The sequence below is a fragment of the Hyaena hyaena genome, unplaced genomic scaffold, assembly GCF_003009895.1.
Source record: "Hyaena hyaena isolate Hyena2069 unplaced genomic scaffold, ASM300989v1 scaffold_14, whole genome shotgun sequence".
Lineage (NCBI taxonomy): Eukaryota > Metazoa > Chordata > Mammalia > Carnivora > Hyaenidae > Hyaena > Hyaena hyaena.
In genome coordinates this window covers 5,935,901-5,954,591 of record NW_024080646.1, presented here as the reverse complement: position 1 = coordinate 5,954,591, position 18,691 = coordinate 5,935,901, and the positions used below count along the sequence as shown (strand labels likewise).

General features: G+C 38.9%; 1 protein-coding gene across 1 annotated transcript in view; it reads right to left on the bottom strand.

Annotated features, from left to right (window-relative positions):
* Window positions 1-14,361, bottom strand: part of USP14 (ubiquitin specific peptidase 14) — a 44,688-nt gene extending 30,327 nt beyond the window's left edge. The window contains exons 1-3 of the mRNA XM_039217693.1: window positions 14,114-14,361; window positions 9,640-9,785; window positions 5,447-5,479 (exon numbers count right to left, since the gene is read on the bottom strand). Of these exons, the coding sequence (XP_039073624.1) occupies window positions 5,447-5,479; window positions 9,640-9,785; window positions 14,114-14,129 (195 nt within the window). The 5' untranslated portion in view covers window positions 14,130-14,361. The remainder of the gene's footprint in view (window positions 1-5,446; window positions 5,480-9,639; window positions 9,786-14,113) is intronic.
* Between the last annotated feature and the right edge of the window lie 4,330 nt (window positions 14,362-18,691).

Here is an 18,691-nt window from a genome sequence, read left to right as displayed (position 1 = left end):
CAGTTAAGCATCTGACTCTGGATTTTGGCCCAGGTCATGATCTCACAGTTCATGAGTTCCAGCCCCACGTCAGGCTCTGTGCTGAGAGCCTGCCTGCTTGGGAATTCTTTCTCTCTCCCTCTCTCTCTGCCCCTCCCCGCCACTCTCTCAAAATAATAAGCTTAAAAAAAAAGTCCCAATTAGATATATAGTATCAATGTAATTCCAATCAAACTCCCAGCAGACTCTTGTAGAAAATAAGCTGAATCTAAAAAGTGCAAAGGACATGCAAAGATCTTAGAATAGCCAATAGTTTTGAAAAAGAAGAACTATCGGACTCACACTACTTGATTTCAAATCTTGAATAATCACAACTGTGGAAAAATGAATATTGGCATAAAGGTATGTATACACACCAACAGAAGAGAAGAAAATGCAGAAACAGACTTACATGTGCTCTCACAAGTGAACACTCACATGGAAAACAAAATAAACTTCCAACAATTACTTAACAAACACAAGAGTCTGCTCAAAACAGATGATATACCTAAACATAAAAGGTAAAACTTGTAAAAATTTTAGAAAACATAAGTCTCTTGTGACCTTGATGCAGGCAAAGATTTCTTAGATGGGATGCAGTCAAAGCCATAAATAAAAGAAAAAAAACTGATAAATTATACTTCAACAAAATTTACAAGTACTCAAAACACATTAAATGACTAAGAAACACAAACTAGGAGAAAATATCACAGCACATATATATCACAAAAACTTGATTCCAATATATATTAATATTCAAAATACAATTAACAATCTAATTAAAAATAGGTAAAGATTTGAACAGATGTTTTACAAATAGAAGATAAAGAAGTTGCCAATAAGCTCATTAAATTTATTCAGTATCATTAGTCATCACATAAAGGTAAACTAAAACCACAAGAAAGCATCACTACACATCCACCAGAATTGTTAAAAAAAAATGACTGACAACAATCAAATGCTGTGATGATGTAGAACTGGATCTATCATACACTGTTCACAGTAATGTATAACGGTACAACCACCACTATGGAAGGTATTCGGCAGTTTCTTACAAAGTTAAACATATAGGTTAACCATATGATCCAGCAATTTCACTTGTAGGTATTTACTCAAGAAAAATGAAAATATGCACCTACAAAGATGAAGGTTCGCAGCAGTTTTATTCATAATAGTCAAAAAGTATAAACACAAATATCTATCAAGAGAGGAAAAGATACAGGACACCTGGGTGGTTATGTTGGTTAAGCATCCAACTCGATTTCAGTTCAGGTCATGATCACACAGTTCCTGAGATAGAACCCGACATCAAGCTCTACTTGGGATTCTCTCTCTCCCTTCTGCCCCTCTTGCACACATGCACCCTCTCTCTCTTAAAATAAATAAGCATTAAAAAAAGAGAAAGATGAATACACGCACACGTGCACGCGCGCACGCACGTACACACACACACACACACACACACAGAAATTAAAGGGACCAAAATTGTATAGTGGGCAAAACTACCCAATATATGTGTAATTGCAGTCTCAAAAAAGAGAGGGCACCTGGGTGGCTCAGCTGGTTAAGCGTCTAACTTTTGATTTCAGCTGGGGTCATGATCTCACAGTTTGTGGGTTTGAGCCCTACATCAGCCTCCATGATGACACTGTGGAGCCTGCTTGGGATGCTATCCCTCTCTCTCTCTCCCTGTGCCCTTCCCCTACTCGCTCTTTCTCAAAATAAATAAATATTAGAAAAGAGGAGAGAGAAGGGCCCACAGAAAACATACTTAAGAAATAGCTACACTTTTCCAAATGTAAAAAAAACTAAAAACCCACAAATCCAAGAAGCTCAAACAGAACATAAAGAAAAATCCAGGTCCAGGTAGAATTCACAGATAAATTATTTCAAATACTTAGAGAAATAATACCAATCTTACACAAAATCATTTAGAAAAGAATGGGAAATAAGTCTCCAAATAAAAATACTAATATCCCTCATGAACGTACACACGAATATCCTTTTTAAAAAAATGAAGGGTGCCTGGGTGGCTCTGTCAGTTGAGCATCCAACATCAGCTCAGGTCATCATCTCTCAGTCTGAGTTCAAGCCCTGCATCAGGCTCTGTGCTGACAGCTCAGAGCCTGGAGCTGCTTCGAATTCTGTATCTCCCTCTCTCTCCACCCCTCCCCCACTTGCACTGTCTCTCTCAAAAATAAACATTAAAAAATAATAGTAAAAATTTAAAAATGAGAAAATAAAATCCAGCAATATATAATGAGATAAATACATCATGATTTAATGGGTTTGTCCCAGTTCTCAAAGTGTCTGTGAATCCCTATTGGTCTGTAAAATTCTTTCACAGCACCAGCACAATCAAAACTGTTTTCATAATACCAAGAAAGTTACTGTTCCTTGTTCATGTGCAGACACTTGCACTAATAGTGCAAAATATTTTAACAGTTTAACACATACCACAGTAATGATATCAAATGAACTGGTAAAAAAAATCATTTTTAATCTCAACCTTTTGAATTCATTCCTTTTTCATATTCTGTGCTATGGAATGGGAAGCATCCATTAAAAAAAACAACAACAAAAAACAAAAAACTTCTAGCAATCAAGATCTCCTTCAGTAGGTGAATAAACTGTGAAATATCCAGAAAATGGACTATTATTCAGCACTAAACAGAACTGAACTATCAAAGCCATGAAAGACATAGAGAAAACCTAAACATAGATTACTAAGTGAAAGAAGTCAATCTGAAAAGGCCACATACTGTAGGATTCCAACTACATGACATTCTGGGAAAAGGCCAAATCACAGAGACAGTGAAATATCAATGATTATCAGACGGTTGACCGGAGGAAGGGATCAGGCAGAGCATACAGAATTGGGGGCGGGGGTACCAATGATGAGTCAATGTATGTTCATCAATTATAACAAATGTGCCAAATTGTGTGTAGGGGATTCTGGTAATGAAAAAGGCTATGTATGTCGGAAAGCTCTGTATCTTCCACTTAGTTTTTGCTGTGAACCCAAAGCTGTTCTAAAAAATAAAATCTATTAAAAAAAAATCAATGAAAACAACACATCTGCATACTGAAGTATAATCATTTTCTTCAGTATAAGCTTGCATAAATGTCTGAGTTGCAAACTGAACTAGTTGCTTTTTAAAATTTTTTTTCAGTGTTTATTTTTGAGAGAAAGAGAGCAATAGAGCATGAGCAGGAGGAGGGGCAGAGAGAGAGAGACACAGAATCCAAAGCAGGCTCCAGACTCTTAGCTGTCAGAACAGAGCCTGACACAGGACTGGAACTCATGAACCATGAGATCATGACCAGATCCGAAGTCAGACACTTAACAGACTGAGCCATCCAGCCACCCAGGTGCCCCTGGACTAGCGGCTTTTTTAATGAAGTATCATTTTTACTTAAAACAACTATAAATTATGGGTTTTTATATTTGAGTAGCAAAAATTTTCTCAAAAATAAATGAAGTGGGCTTGTTGCCTTAGGAAAACCAACTGATTGTATATAGTTGTTAATGACAAAATTAGAGACTTAGCGTGAAAATTAGAATGTTACGTCTATCACTATGTACTTGGCAGCTCTATGTACTGTTGAGGCTGGTAATGATATTAATGAATGCAATTTTTTGAAGTTGGTAGTGATATGAATGAATGCAATTTTTTGGTATTGTGTATTAAAATACATCAATGTATGAAAGATCTAAAAAACTCAGAAAAACAGTATTTTCCAAATGACCAATACATGAGGTTATAAAATCATGCACAAGTATAAGATCGATTGTAAGTGAAAAACATACAAATAGATGTTTATGTAGGAAAGGTCACTGATGTGGTTTCTACCACAAACTAACCAATTATGAACTATCACATGTTAAGTTCTGGTGTACTAGGAAAGAATGTCAAGATTTAAGACAACTCCCTTTTCCCACTATTTAACCATGTTTAAAAATAATAATAGAGTGTAAATGGGGTCACAAAGGCCAAAAAATTTTAAAGCCACACATCCCAGGAATGCAAGATTTAACAATTAAAAATCAAGGAGACTAACCAGATCATCAGAATAAAGTAGGAAAATCATATGACCTTTTTAATAAGCACAAAAAGCACTTAAAACAAAATTCAACAGCCATTCATAATTTAAAAGGTCTTCATGAACTGAATGAGCTAAGAAAACAAAGATGCCCTTTCTCATCACTTTCTATTCAACAATGTGTGACAAGTCCTAGCCCAGGGAAGTAAGGCAATAAAAAGAAATAGAAATCATAAAGACTGAAAAGGAAGAAGTAAAAATACCTCTATTTGCAGAATACATACTTATGTACATAAAAAGCACAAAAGGGATCTAGAAAATGACTACGGCAAGTACTAAGTGAATTTAGCAAAGTCAGGATAAAAATAAACTGTATTTTTATAATCTACCCACGAGGGGCGCCTGGGTAGCTCAGTCGGTTAAGCATCCAACTTCGGCTCAAGTCATGATCTCACGGTTCGTGGGTTCCAGCTCCGCTTCGGACTCTGTGCTGACAGCTCAGAGCCTGGAGCCTGCTTTGGATTCTGTGTCTCCCTCTCTCTCTGACCTTCCCATGCTCATGCTGTCTCTCGCTGTCTCTGTCTCTCTCTCAGAAATAAAACATTAAAAAAAATTTTTTTAAACAAAAATCAAATCTACCCACAAATACTAGAAAACAATTTTTTTTAATTATCATTTTCAACAGCCAAGAAACACTACATTCCAAGAATCTAACAAAAATCATGAAGATCTCTACACAGAGAAGGTACAAAATTCTGCTAAGAGAATATAAAGGCCTAAACAGAGTACATCATAGTTAAGCATTTTAATGCTCAATAGTAAGATGCCCATTCTCCCCAAACTTAACTATAGAACCAATACAATCTCAAAATTCCAGGAGTCCCTTTGTAAAAACTAACAGACTTATTCTAGATTGTAAGAAAATGCAAAGAAGCTAAAATATTCTGGCAGAGGTTAGAGAACTTATTCTATCTCATTTTAAGACTTATTATTAAGTTTTAGTAACTACGTTATAATCAAATGTATCAATGACACAGGAGTACAAAAATAAACCTACAAGCGATTTTCAAGAAAGACTCCAAGATGAGTCAACAGGAAAAGGAAAGTATTTTCAACAGATAGTGCTGGAACAACTAGAGATATATTTCTCCATATATATACATATACATATATATACACACATATACGTATATGTGTGTATACATATACATATACGTGTATATACATATACGTGTATATACATTTACATATATGTGTACATACATATACATATACGTCTATATACATATACACATAAGTGTATATATGGAGAAAAGGCATTTTGAATATATTTTGGTATACTAATTAAGAAACTACATTACAGAAGTGTTATGGTAATACTTACATTTTTTATTTTGATGTTTCCCCAATCATCATCCTGTTTTAAAAACAAATAAAAAACATTTAACCACTCCTGTACAATTTGAACATATTCTAATAATCAACGAATTTTATTTTATTTTTATTTTTTTACAAATAGTTTATTGTCAAATTAGTTTCCACATAACACTCAGTGCTCATCCCCACAAGTGCCCTCCTCCATGCCCATCCCCCCTCCCTCCCACATCCATCAGTCCTCAGTTTTTGTCAGCATTCAAGAGTCTCTCATGGTTTGCCTCTCTCCCTTTCCCCCACCATTTCCCCCCTTCTTCTCCCCCTTGTTCCTCAGTTAAGTTCCTCCTAATCCTCCTATACGTGCAAACATATGATATTTGTCCTTCTCTGACTGACTTATTTCGCTCAGCATAACACCCTCAAGGTCCATCCATGTTGCTACACATGGCCAGATTTCATTGTTTCTCATTGCCATGTAGTATTCCACGGTATAGATACACCACATCTTCTTGATCCATTCGTCCAGTAATCAACTAATTTTAAAACTACTCAAGGGGCACCTGGGTGGCTCAGTCATTTAAGCATCTGACTCTTGACTTGAGCTCAGGTCATGATCTCACAGTTGACAGATTCGAGCCCCATGTTGAACTCTGCACTAACAGTGTGGAGCCTGCTTGAGACTCTTGGGATTCTCTCTCTCTTCTCTCTTTGCCCCTCCCCTGTTCTCTCTCTCAAAAGAAATAAACTTTAAGAAAACAAACAGGGGCGCACTGGTGGCTCAGTCGGTAAAGCAGCCGATTTCAGCTCAGGTCATGATCTCGATTTCAGCTCAGGTCATGATCTCGCGGTCTGTGGGTTTGAGCCCCGCGTCAGGCTCTGTGCTGACAGCTCAGAGCCTGGGGCCTGCTTCTGATTCTGTGTCTCCCTCCCTCTTTGCTCCTCCCCCGCTTGCTCATTCTCTCTCTCTCTCTCAAAAATAATAAACATTAAAAAATAATTAAAAACAAAAACAAAAACAAAACTACTCCAAAACAGAATTTTTTTCTTTATGCACATTTTACTTAAAATAACTATAATAACACTACTTGGTGGGGGAGGGGCGGGTGGCACCTGGGTGGCTTAGTGGGTTGAGCATCCAACTCTTGATTTCGGTTCAGATCATGATATCCCGGTTCCCGGGATGAGGGCCCCACTTGAGGCTCTGCACTAACAATGGGAGCCTGCTTGGGATTCTCTGTCTCCCTCTGTCTCTGACCCTCCTCCACTTGCACACTCAAGGGCACATATACGCAGTCTTAAAGCCAATAAATCTAACAATTGCTTAAGCTACAAAAGAAACAATCTAAAAGACAGTAAACTTGACAATCCCCAAAGGACTAAAAAACATTTAATTGATGACAGATATTAATTTTTTGCATGTTTGTTGTATGTATGGAACCAGCAAAGCTAATAATTAGCTTACACGACATGAATGAAGAGTAATTTATGAAATAAGGTCTACATAATTAGAGCAATTATAAGTTTACTGCCAAAAGTAGGAGATTCTTAGGAATGAAAGTGCTATTAAAAATTATACCAAGGAGGTGCCTGGGTAGGTCAATTGGTTAAGTGTCTGATTTCCAACTTTGGCTCAAGTCAAAATCTCACAGTTCGGGTCATGAGTTTGAGCCCCGCTTTAGGCTCTCTGTTGTTAGTGCAGAGCCCACTTCAGACCCTCTGTCCCTCTCCCTTTCAGCACCTCCCCCGCTCATGATCTCTCTCTCTCCCAAAAAAAAACCAACATTAAAGAAAAATACCACGATTACCAAAGGCAAACTAACCCTTAGTAACATCTGCTATGTCTACAAACGTTTCTCAAGTCCTAAATTCCATATCTATGAAGCAATTAAATACTTCTGCCTCAATATATTCAATTAAAACCAGATTTTTTTCATGCCATGATTGGCCCACAGATATTTTGGCCTACTGCTACTCATCTCCTTGCCCTTCACCAGATCGTCAGTCATCTCCTCAGTACTCTTTCCTTTTTTTTTCTTCCAAGATCTTATTTACATTCAAGTTAGTTAACATATAGTGTAGTACTGGTTTCGGGAGTAGAATTTAATGATTCATCACTTACATACGACACCCAGTGCTCATCACAAGCACCCTCCTTAATGCCCATCACCCATTTAGTCCAACCTTTCCAACCTCCCCTCCAACAACCCTGTTTGTTCTCTAAAGTGAAGAATCTCTTATGGTTTGTTTTCCTCTCTGTTTTTATTATTTTATTTTTCCTCCCCTTCACCTATATTCATCTATTTTGTTTCTTAAATTCCATATATGTTACTCTCCTTTTTACAGAAGATGCCAGGCACTCAATATGCTTCCCTTTGGACACCCTGCTTCAAAGCGCCAACAGTAACTTCCTAAATGCCCTTCTCAGTTTAAGGGTTATTACTACGAATCATAAGGAATAATAACTATATATGCTCCCTCAGATCACTTAGTTATCTGAAGTCACAAAAACCATAAAATGAACCCAGATCTGCTTGATTTGTAAATCACATGCTCTTCTGATGCCTTACTATATATGTTCCTTAAATCTCTCTGACACTGGGGGTGCTTGGGCAGCTCAGCTGGTTAAAGTTGGACTTGGGCTCAGGTCATGACCTCACAGTTCCTGAGTTCGAGCCCCACATCAGACTCTCTACTGTGAGTGCAGACCCTGCTTCTGGATCCTCTATCTCCCTGCCCCTCCCTCCCTCTGTCTCAAAAATAAACATTTAAAATAATAATAATCTCTCTGATGCTAAGTTCTCTAATTTATGAAATTATTTTACTCTCATTTTTAAAATACATATAGGTGAAAATTAAAGAAAATAAAAGCCTGAAACAGAATAAGTATTCAGTAAGTGATAGCTATTAGTAGTCAGTTTCATTTAATTACAATTTTTCTGTGACTCTCCACAGTATACCACCAGTATACAACTCATCACAAATTAGGTTATCAAGCTCACTAATTACCACAGGATCATAACTTGGGAAAGTTATCGTACTATAACTTGTAACTTTCCCAACTTGTAACTTGGGAAAACAATGTTTTCTTCACCAACATCTCATTTATTGACCAGCTAACAAAGGCAACCAAGCCTTATCTCTAAAGTTAACTACAGCTCTTTAGTATTTCATACCTAACTCTTGAGGATATTACCTTTTTAAAACTATACTTACATAGTATTACAAACAATAATACTTGCATCTTTTTGTGGCCCATCACCAATGATGCCAGTAAGCTTAAACTCTTAATTGTAGTCAATGTGATCATTCCAAGGGAAAATTAGGTTCCTTCTTAAGCCTAATTTTTTAAGCAAAATTTTTTGTCACCAAATAGGTGTTAAATAGTGATTACTCTTAAGTGATAGGAGCTCCTTTTTAATGAGTAGAATGCAAAACAGACCAAAAGAAAAAAATTAAGTTTTGGGGCGCCTGGGTGGCTCAGTCAGTTAAGCATCCAACTTCAGCTCAGGTCATGATCTCACAGTTCGTGGATTTGAGCCCCGCATCGAGTTCTGTGCTGACAGCCAGCTCAGAGCCTGGAGCCTGCTTCGGATTCTGTGTCTCCCTCTCTCTGACCCTCCCCTGCTCATGCTGTCTCTCTCCCTCTCTCAGAAATACATAAACATTAAAAAATTTTAAAAAGAAAAGAAAAATTAAGTTTTTCAGTATTCCAGAACTGGGCTTTGGTAAAGATGTTGAAATACTTTGATTTTCAACATCTGAATGGATGTACAAAAATGTCTTCTGTAGTCTTTTCTTTTTAAGCAACTTCCATATTTCTAACAGATATAAAATTTCCTCTACTCCTATAACAGAAAATTAAGGATATATAAATAGTTTTTGTATTAGTCTAAAAAAAGATAAAATACTTTTAACACACCCACAGGAAAAATATCCCAAAAGTAGAGCTAAATGGAAAATTCTACACTCCTCAGACCCCCAAGAGTATTCATTGATACAATGCATTTTAAAATAAAAATTTTAATGATCCTTTTATAATACAGTGTTTTTGATATGGCTGCAATGTTCCTTCCTACGCTGACATGAATAAGACCATTTTAATCTCAGACTATATACTCTTGCCAAATAAAATACCTCAAATGCTACATTTTCTGGTGTTTCCACTAATTATATAATAACATATAATGAAAATTTGAATTTTACCTTCAATGTTCCTCCTTTCACCATAACTTTCTGTCTGGCTGGCTGGACTCCAGTCAGTGCAAAAAGCTGAGCCTTGAACACCATTGGAGGTTCATCAGTGTTCAATTCTACACCTTCAAATTTCTCCTTTCCCCATTTCACAGTAACTGGAAATAAAACCATAATTTACTTTTTAAATTTATAAAATAACAGGACTTTAGATTTACAAGATCCCCAGGGGACCCATTAGTTTGGCTTTAATTCCTCTTAGTATGCTCACCTTATCAGAAGTGACTTGAATGCAGTAGGTCCTGAATAAAATTTAAATAAATCTAACCCAACTTCTTATTTGATAAAGAAACTGAGACTTAAGATGACTGATTTACAAATGTAACAAAAATAGTAAATATTCCATTCTTTCAGAATCCTACTCTAATAATCTCAGCAAAGTATGATCACACGATTTCCCAGAATAAGGTTCACAGACTTCAAAATGTGTTTAACTAAGCAATTATTAAAATGAGTACATAAAACAAGAACAGAGTAAGAAAGGCTAGAATGATAATTGTAGAGAAGAAAAATGCCTGTAAAATAAAGCATATTTAAATCAGGTCAAGGAATACAGATTCTGGATTATTAGAAGAAAGGCTCCATGGGAGAACTGAAAGGTGTGGTTCCCGAGCAAGAGGTGGTCAAATATTAAGAAAAACCCAAAGATTATTATTATTAAAAATTATTTTTAAAATCCTACTTCAGTAGGATTGGAAGGCTATTAAAAAAGAAGAAAAAGAAAATACCAAGTGCTGCTGAGGATGCAGAGAAACTCGAACACTTGAGCATTCCTGATGGGAATATAATATAGTACAGCCATTGTGGAAAAGGTATGGAGGGTCTTCAAAAATTAAATTTACCATGTGATCCAGCAATTCCATTTCTAAATATATACCCAAAAGTGTGAAGGACTCAAACGAATATTTGTATACCCAGTGTTTACAGTGCATTATTCTCAATAGCCTAAAAGATGTGAAACGATCAAAGTGTCCATCAACAGATGAACAAAATGTGGTATAGACATACAATGGACAATATTCAGCTTTAAAGAGTAATGAAATTCAGCAGCACCAGGATAGCTCAGTCAACTGAGCATCTGACTCTTGATTTTGACTTAAGTCATATCCCAGGGTCATAGGATTGAGCCCCACATCAGACTCCATGTTGAGCGTGGAGCCTATCTATGATTTTCTCTCTCTCTCTCTCTCTCTCTCTCTACCCGTCTCCCCACCTTGTGCACGTCCGTACTCTCTAAAATAAAAAAAATAAAAAGTAATGAAATTCACATGCTATACAACATGGATGAACCCTGGAGATATTATGCTAGGCAAAATAAGCCAGATACAAAAGGACAAATATTATGATTTCCTTTATGTAAGACACCTACAGTAGTCAAATTCAGAGAGACCGAAAGTAGAATGGAGGTTGCTAAGAGGCTGTGGGGAAAAGGAAATGCAGTTATTTTTAAAGGGAACAGAGTTTCAGTCTAGGAACATGAACAAGTTCTGAAGGTAGGTGGTGATGATGGTCACACAACAATGTGAATATACTTAATGCCAAAAAAAGTACTCTTAAAAATGGTTAAAATAGGGGTGTCTGGGTAGCTCAGTTGGTTAAGTGTCCAACTTGGGCTCAAGGTCAAGATCTCACAGGGAGTTCAAGCCGTGCATCGGACTCTATGCTGTCAGTGCAGAGCCTGCTTTGGATCCTCTGTCCCCCTCTCTCTGTCCCCACGTTGTGAATGTGCACACACTCTTCCTCACTCTCTCCCAAAAATAAATATTTTTAGGGGTGCCTGGGTGGCTCAGTCGGTAGGGCATCTGACTTCAGCTCAGGTCATGATCTTGTGGTTTATAGGTTCCAGCACTGCACTGGGCTCTCCTGACAGCTCAGAGCTTGGAGCCTGCTTCAGATTCTGTGTCTCCCTCTCTCTCTGCCCCTACCTCAGTCACATTGTCTCTCTCATATGAGCTAATCCTTACTCCAAATCCTAATTCTTTCACCAATTCAATTAATATGTTTAACATTCATTCAGCAAGCTCAGTAACAAGCATTAGGGAGACTCTATGACCCTGGAATCTAGTAAGAAGAGAGACAGGAGGAGAAAAAGTCACAATTAACAATACTATATAAATATTATAAATGCTACAGAATCACAAAGGAATGCTTCATGAGTGAAGGATTCCCTGGAGGAAGTGATAACTTGGGTTATAACTATCAACCTTTTTTTTTTTTTAAACATGTTTATTTATAAGAGATAGAGTGCATGTGTGAGCAAGAGAGGGGCAGAGAGAAAGAGAGAGAATCCCAGGCAGGCTTCAGGCCATATTCACAGAGCCCAATGAGGGGCTCCATCAACCAGGAGATCATGACCTGAGCCAAAATCAAGAATCAGGTGCTTAACTGACAGCCACCCAGGCACCCCTATAACTGTCGACTTTCAGTTGAGTTGCAAAGAAAAAATTAGGTGTTAGCCAGACACTTTGGATATATAAGCATTCCTGGAAGAGATAAGAAAAACATCAAAAGCATAAAACTGCATTATGTGTCCTGAGATTTAAGTAATTCCCAGAGTGAAGGGGAAGAAGCTGAAACTGGAAACTGGCCAAGGATCAAGTCAAGGAAGATAACATAAGTCATGCGAAAACATACAGGCTTTGGGCTTAATGTTAAAGAAATGTAAAATTCCTGAAAGGTTTTCATAAAGGCCACTTCAGTGTAGTTTGAACATCAGATCACTCTAAGAGCGGGTGGGAAAATGGGTTTGAACAGGGCACTACTGTAATCTTGAAATAAGAAGGAACACAAAACAAGAGTACAAGCAAAAAAATAAGACAAAACCAAAACAGTATTAGAAATCATGAAGAACCTATCTGAAATTGATTTAGCTGTGTCACCATGAACAAGTTACTTTAATTTTTTACTTACCCATCAAAGAGAATTCTACCAGTATCAGAGGATGATGTTGAAGATTAAAACAAAGCGATGTTATAAAAACACTAGCTTGGTGCCAGGTATACAGGTGTTCATTACTTTTTATGGCACTGATCTTTAACAATATACAAATCTGGATATTTAATTCTCTACTAAAACTTATGAAACGATACTTAAAATGTTCTCATTTTAATATAGGGGTTTTTGCAGAACCTGAAAATACATTATCTAAATATGGAGAAGTCAGAGGAAGAAACCTTGGAAATCTACCCCAATTCTCTCATTTTCAAAATAAGGAACAAGTATTATTAAATATTTAAGATAGAACCTAATATTTAAGATAGAAAGTTTTGGTGAACATTAAGTATTTTTGAGGGAAACAGAGCGGGACTGGCAGTGTTATTTGTGAGTCTACCGGTGTATTTACGTATTAGCATACACTGGTATTTATTCCCATTAGTTAATAAACCCTCAATTCTACATTGCTTAAATAGAATATTTCAAGTACCATTCTACTGTTAATCATGGCTTTAGAAAGAGATTGAGCAATTAAAGCATTCAAGACTCTAGAATATCAAGAATCCTCCTCAAGATTAAACATTACTCCTTTGTTTCATATCATTCCTTAAATATGTTGAATCTTCACAAGAATCACGATAAAGTCAGGAATGGCCAATGAATCACACATCCATAGCTAATGGAAGCCACTACATACATTTCAGGTGCCATTTTGAATAAGTCTAAGAAACAGCAAGGGCCATTAACTAAGTGAAAATGTGATCGCTGGCTAATACTCTGGACTGCTTCGAGCAAAATAAAATAAAAAATGTCAAGCGCCATTTAAAAGGAAATGACGCCTGTGGATATCTGTATTCATCTAAGTCTCAATGCTAACGCTATGTCTCAGACACAGAAGCCCAATATAACGTTTGATAAAATGAAAGCGAAGCAAAAAGTTCACAATCTACCTCGGGATAAAACTGAAATTGGTACAAAAGCGGTGCTTGAGCCAAAGGCAGCAAAAGGTACTGAGGGAAAGCCCAAGCACGATGAAAGCTAACCTTCCATCTCGGGTCCTTCCATCCCGCCCTTACCTAAAGCTTCCTCCCCTGCCCCTCCCTTCCACGGCTACCACTACGGAGCCCAAGAAAACCCCCCACTACACCTCTAGCCTGCTCCCTGGTGCCTCAGGACACACCCTCACCTCTTCTGGTTCACTAGGACAGTGACAGAAACTATTCTGCAGAGTCACCACTCCAAGCGCTGACTTGCGCTCCCCATCTGCACTCCCCACCCACCCGGGGCCAGGAGGGACAGTGGTCCCTCAAGCTGCAGAGCTCAGAAATAGCAGGCAGAAAGGGGCCAGGGTCACCGCCACGCCGCAGTCACCCCGACGCACGCCTTCCCGGACCCCTCCCCCGACCCGTGCTCAGCCGGGTAGCCGCCCTGCAGGCTGGCCTACTCAGAGGCCTAGCGCAGAACCGAACCGCGGGTCGAGCAGAGAGCTCACCTGAATACAGCGGCATGGCGGCGCAAAAGGCGGCGGCGGCGCAGGAAGGCTGGGCCTGGCAAGGGCGTCGAAGGGAAAGGGACACGATGAAGCTGTGGTGGCGGCCAAGGCGGAGGCGCGGGAGTGGCGGCAGCACGGGTGCGACGAGAGTCTCATTCAAACCGGCCACTGGCGATGACGCAGCAACACGCAGTTTGCCCGCCCGCGGAGCCACAGGGCGACTGCAGGAGAAGACCAGGCGCAGAGCCGGCGAGGCGGGGCCTGAAGGATGGAAAGCTGGGAGAGGCGGGGGCGCGCAAGGCGGCGACGGGCAAGCGCGGGCCCGTGGCCCCTGCACCAGTACAGGTGCACGCCTGCGCAATGCACGCCGCTGCCCAGTGCCCACCTCAAAGTGGGCTTGTTGTCGCCCTGGCTGGTCCCCGCCGGAACGCAAAGCTGGTATCCTGGCGGCTCTTTTTTAGAAAGCCTTTATCCTGTTTTTCAAAGAGTGGTTCGGTTCGAGATGGGCATTTTTTTTTCCTTGTTAATAATACGCAGGAGAAGAGCTGAGTGAGGCCTCGCTCCGCCCCTCACCTGAGTCTATCTGCTTATTAATAAAAATACCCAACTCTCCCTTTCTGGATTTTGTGACAAATGCGTGTCAAAAGGCTTTGATTACTGCGGAAATAGGTCAGACTTGATTGTAATGTATTACTGCTGTTTCTAACAACCATTTCGGACCCTAGGTTGGATCTAGTAAAGTAATAGAAAAGATGCCCTTAAGACAGTGGGTGGGAGTTACCTGTAGCCTCCACTTACTTGTTTTGGACCTGTTTCCCCAGTCTGAGAAAAGAGAGGATTCAAATACATGCTTTCTGAGGCTTCTTCAAGCTCTAAATTGTCGTGGGAGAGGTAAATTGAAGCATTCTAGATGAGAAGTAACTATAATGAGAAATTTCAAAGAAATTCAAGTTGTATTTGAGGTACTTTCTTGTCTAATAGAGGCTTTATAGAATTGTCCATATTTCAAAATGCTACAACCCATTCAGGGAGCGATTTCATGAACATACATCAGGAGTCTTATTCACCTTTCACTACTTCAAGACCTATCGTGAAAATATGACCAAAATGTGACAGAAATGATACAACAAAGGGAATAATATCTACATTATAGGATTGTTATGAAGATTAAATAAAATCGTATATAGAAGATGCTTAGCACAATGCATTGTACCTAGTACATCATAAACAGCTATCACAGATTATACAATAAAAACTGAAGAGGAATTTGTACTGTATGGTTAGAGTAGCAGAGTATGGGTAGCTTTATTCTCTATTTTCCAAATGTTTAGTCATATAGTTCTATAAAATATATCTTTTTATCTAATTTTAATTCCAGTGTATTAACATACAGTGTTATGTTAATTTTAGATGTATGGTATGGTGAGTCAGCAATTCCATACAGCACACACTGCTCATCACAAGTGCCCTCCTTGATCCCCGTCACCTATTTCACCCAGTCTTGACCGCCTCCTTTCTGGTAATCATCACTTTGTTTTCTATAGTGAAGATTCTGTTTCTTGGCTTGTCTCTCTTTTTTCTGAAATGTGTCTTTAAAAATATATTGGCTACGGGGCGCCTGGGTGGCTTAGTCGGTTGAGCGTCCGACTTTTGCTTAGGTCATGATCTCGCGGCTCGTGGGTTCGAGCCCCGCATCGGGCTCTGTGCTGACTGCCAGCTCGGAGCCTGGAGCCTGTTTCAGTCTGTGACTCCCTCTCTCTCTGACCCTCCCCTGCTCACGCTGTCTCTCTCTCTCCTAGAAATAAATAAAAAATAAATAAATAAAATAAAAATATATTGGCTAGATCCTCTATGAGAAAATTGTGTTGTCCTGGATGAAGTTCACAGTAAGTGAGGCCTAACGATGGAAGGATGCCCCTGCAAATGACCCCTATACTGTACTCTGATTGTGTACTCTGTTTCCCCTCCAGTAACTTTCATCAAACGTTTGTTTCTTTAATGTCTGTATTCCCCTACCAGCCTATAAACAGGAATTGTGGCTGCCCATTAGGCACTCTGGAATTATTTGATGCTGTGAGAACTGGATGTGAGAGCAACCTATTTGGAACTTACTCATTCCTACACATGCCCAGAGAGTGTTCTAGAACAAGCCTGTTTTCAACTCACACTGACCCCTGCTTTGGTAAAACCAACTGCTGGCCTGGTTTCATAGGCAACATCATGTTACAGAAACAGTCTGGCCACTCCTGCCACCACCTCCATGAGTAATTTTTGTTTAAGTTTTTTTATTATTTATTTTGACAGAGCGAGCATGAGCAGGGGAGGGGTAGAGAGAAAGGAGAGAGAGAATCCAAAGCAGGCTCTGCACTGTCAGCACACAGCCCAAAGCAGGGCTCGAACCCATGAATCACAAAATCATGACCTAAGCCGAAATCAAGGGTCCGACACTCAATCAAGCCACCCAGGTGCCTCTCCATGAATAACTTCTAGTTCCTTGTCTGTCTCAGTCCCTCAAGATTCTATGTCCTGAACAAAAATACATAATTGGCCAATAATGAGGAAAGGAATGTCTGGCTCTGCCTCTACATACATTGAGGTATGGGACGTGGGCTGCCCCAAATGAGAGTTGTTTATTTGTTTTCTATTGCTACTATAACAAATTATCACAAATTTAGTGGTTTAACACAAAACAAAGGTATCATTTTACAGTCTGGCAGACAGAATCCAAGGATGGTCTCAATCATAAGATGTTGGCAAGACTGTACTAGGGCCTGGGTGGCTCAGTCAGTTGAGTGTTCAACTTCAGCTTGAGTCATGATCTCATGGTCCATAGGTTCAAGCCTTGTGTTGGTCTCTGTGCTGAGAGCTCAGAGCCTGAAACCTGCTTCAGATTCTGTGTCTCCCTCTCTCTGCCTCTCCCAGAAGAGCATACTCTCTCTCTCTCTCTCAAAACTAAACAAACGTAAAAAGAAATTTGTTTTTTTAAGACTGTACTCTTTCTGGAAGCTCTAGTGTAGAATCCAGCTCCTACCCTTTCCAGATTCTAGAGAATGTCCGCATTCCTTGTCTTACTCCTTCCAGCAACAGCATCCCTCCAACCCCTGCTTCCATCCTCATAGATCTGCCTCTGACTCTGAGCCTCTGCCTCCCTCTTTATAAGGGCCCTGTGATTATATTGGTCCCACCTGTATAATCTAGAGCAATCTTCTCATCTTAAAATCATTAACTTAATCACATCTGCAAAGTTCCTTTTAGCATATAAAGTAACATACTCATGGGTTCAGGAGATTAGAACATGGATATCTTTGGGGGGGCATTATTCTCTCTACCACAGACTTCCAAAAAAAACACATTAAAACCAGCAAATATCTAATACATTTTCTTATAGCATCCATAATTTTTATATTCCTATGTCTTTTTTCCTCTATTAAATTGTAAACTCGAGGGAAAAAACCTAGGCTTTAAATAATTTGGGAATAAATATATATCTTCCAAATTATTTATTTTTATATAATATATATTTACATATGCATAAAATCCAAATTATATAAATCCAATAATTATACATATATAACGCTTCCTGTATTTTTATATATTTATACATATAAATATATCCTGGAACAGTACTTTGCTTATAAAATGTTTTCAATAGATATTTCCTAAATGAGTGCATGCCTTGCTTTTAGGTCAACAGATGAGTGAAATTATATTAGTGCAAATATTATGCTACTATAACAAAGAGGCCTCAAAATTCAATAGCTTAAGAAGACAACAGGAGGAGGTTGGCGGGGGGTAGGGGGCAAGCGGGGAGAGCAATGGCTCTACTTTATGAGGTTGTTCAAAGACCAACATAAAATTGGTCTGCTGTCCCCAAAAACAACGTTTCTCAAAGTGTAATGCAAATATAAATCACCTGAGATCTTGTTAAAAATGCAGATTCTGGTTCAGTAGATTCTGAGTGAAACTTAAGATACTAACAGGCTTTTAGGAAATCTCCCTTTTGAGCAGCCAGGCATTAAGGGACTTGTCTTCATCTCCTCTGTTAAGTTGGATTGCAGGCACATCAGTTTTAGCTCCCAGGAAGAAGAAATCAAATGGGGAAAAACACAGGGCAGCAATTCCTTTTAAGCCAGAGGAATAGAAGGGATGTGCATAAATCACTTTCAATTCAATTTCATTGGTGAAAACAGTTATAAAACCTAGCCGCATGGAAGTCTGGGAAATGTAGTCTCTAACAGGGCAGAGGTATCCCTCAAGCTTACGCTCTACTATTATGCAAGGAGACAAAGGACTGTGGTGAAAAACCAGCAATCACTGGCATGCAAATGTTGGATTCTTTTGCAAGTAATCTTCAAGCTTGTGAAGTTTACTTAAAACACATGACAAAATTCCTGGTTATTTATGATGTGAAAATGTTGGGGTTCAGAGCTGATGGCCAAGAAAGAATTCTTGAGTGTCTTTGGTGCAAAAAGGTGGTTTTATCAAAGACAGGACTCGTGGCCAAAGAGCTGCATTGTGGTTGTGAGAAACGATTATATACTTTCAAATTGGAAGGGGGTAGGGATAGGCTAAGTTTCT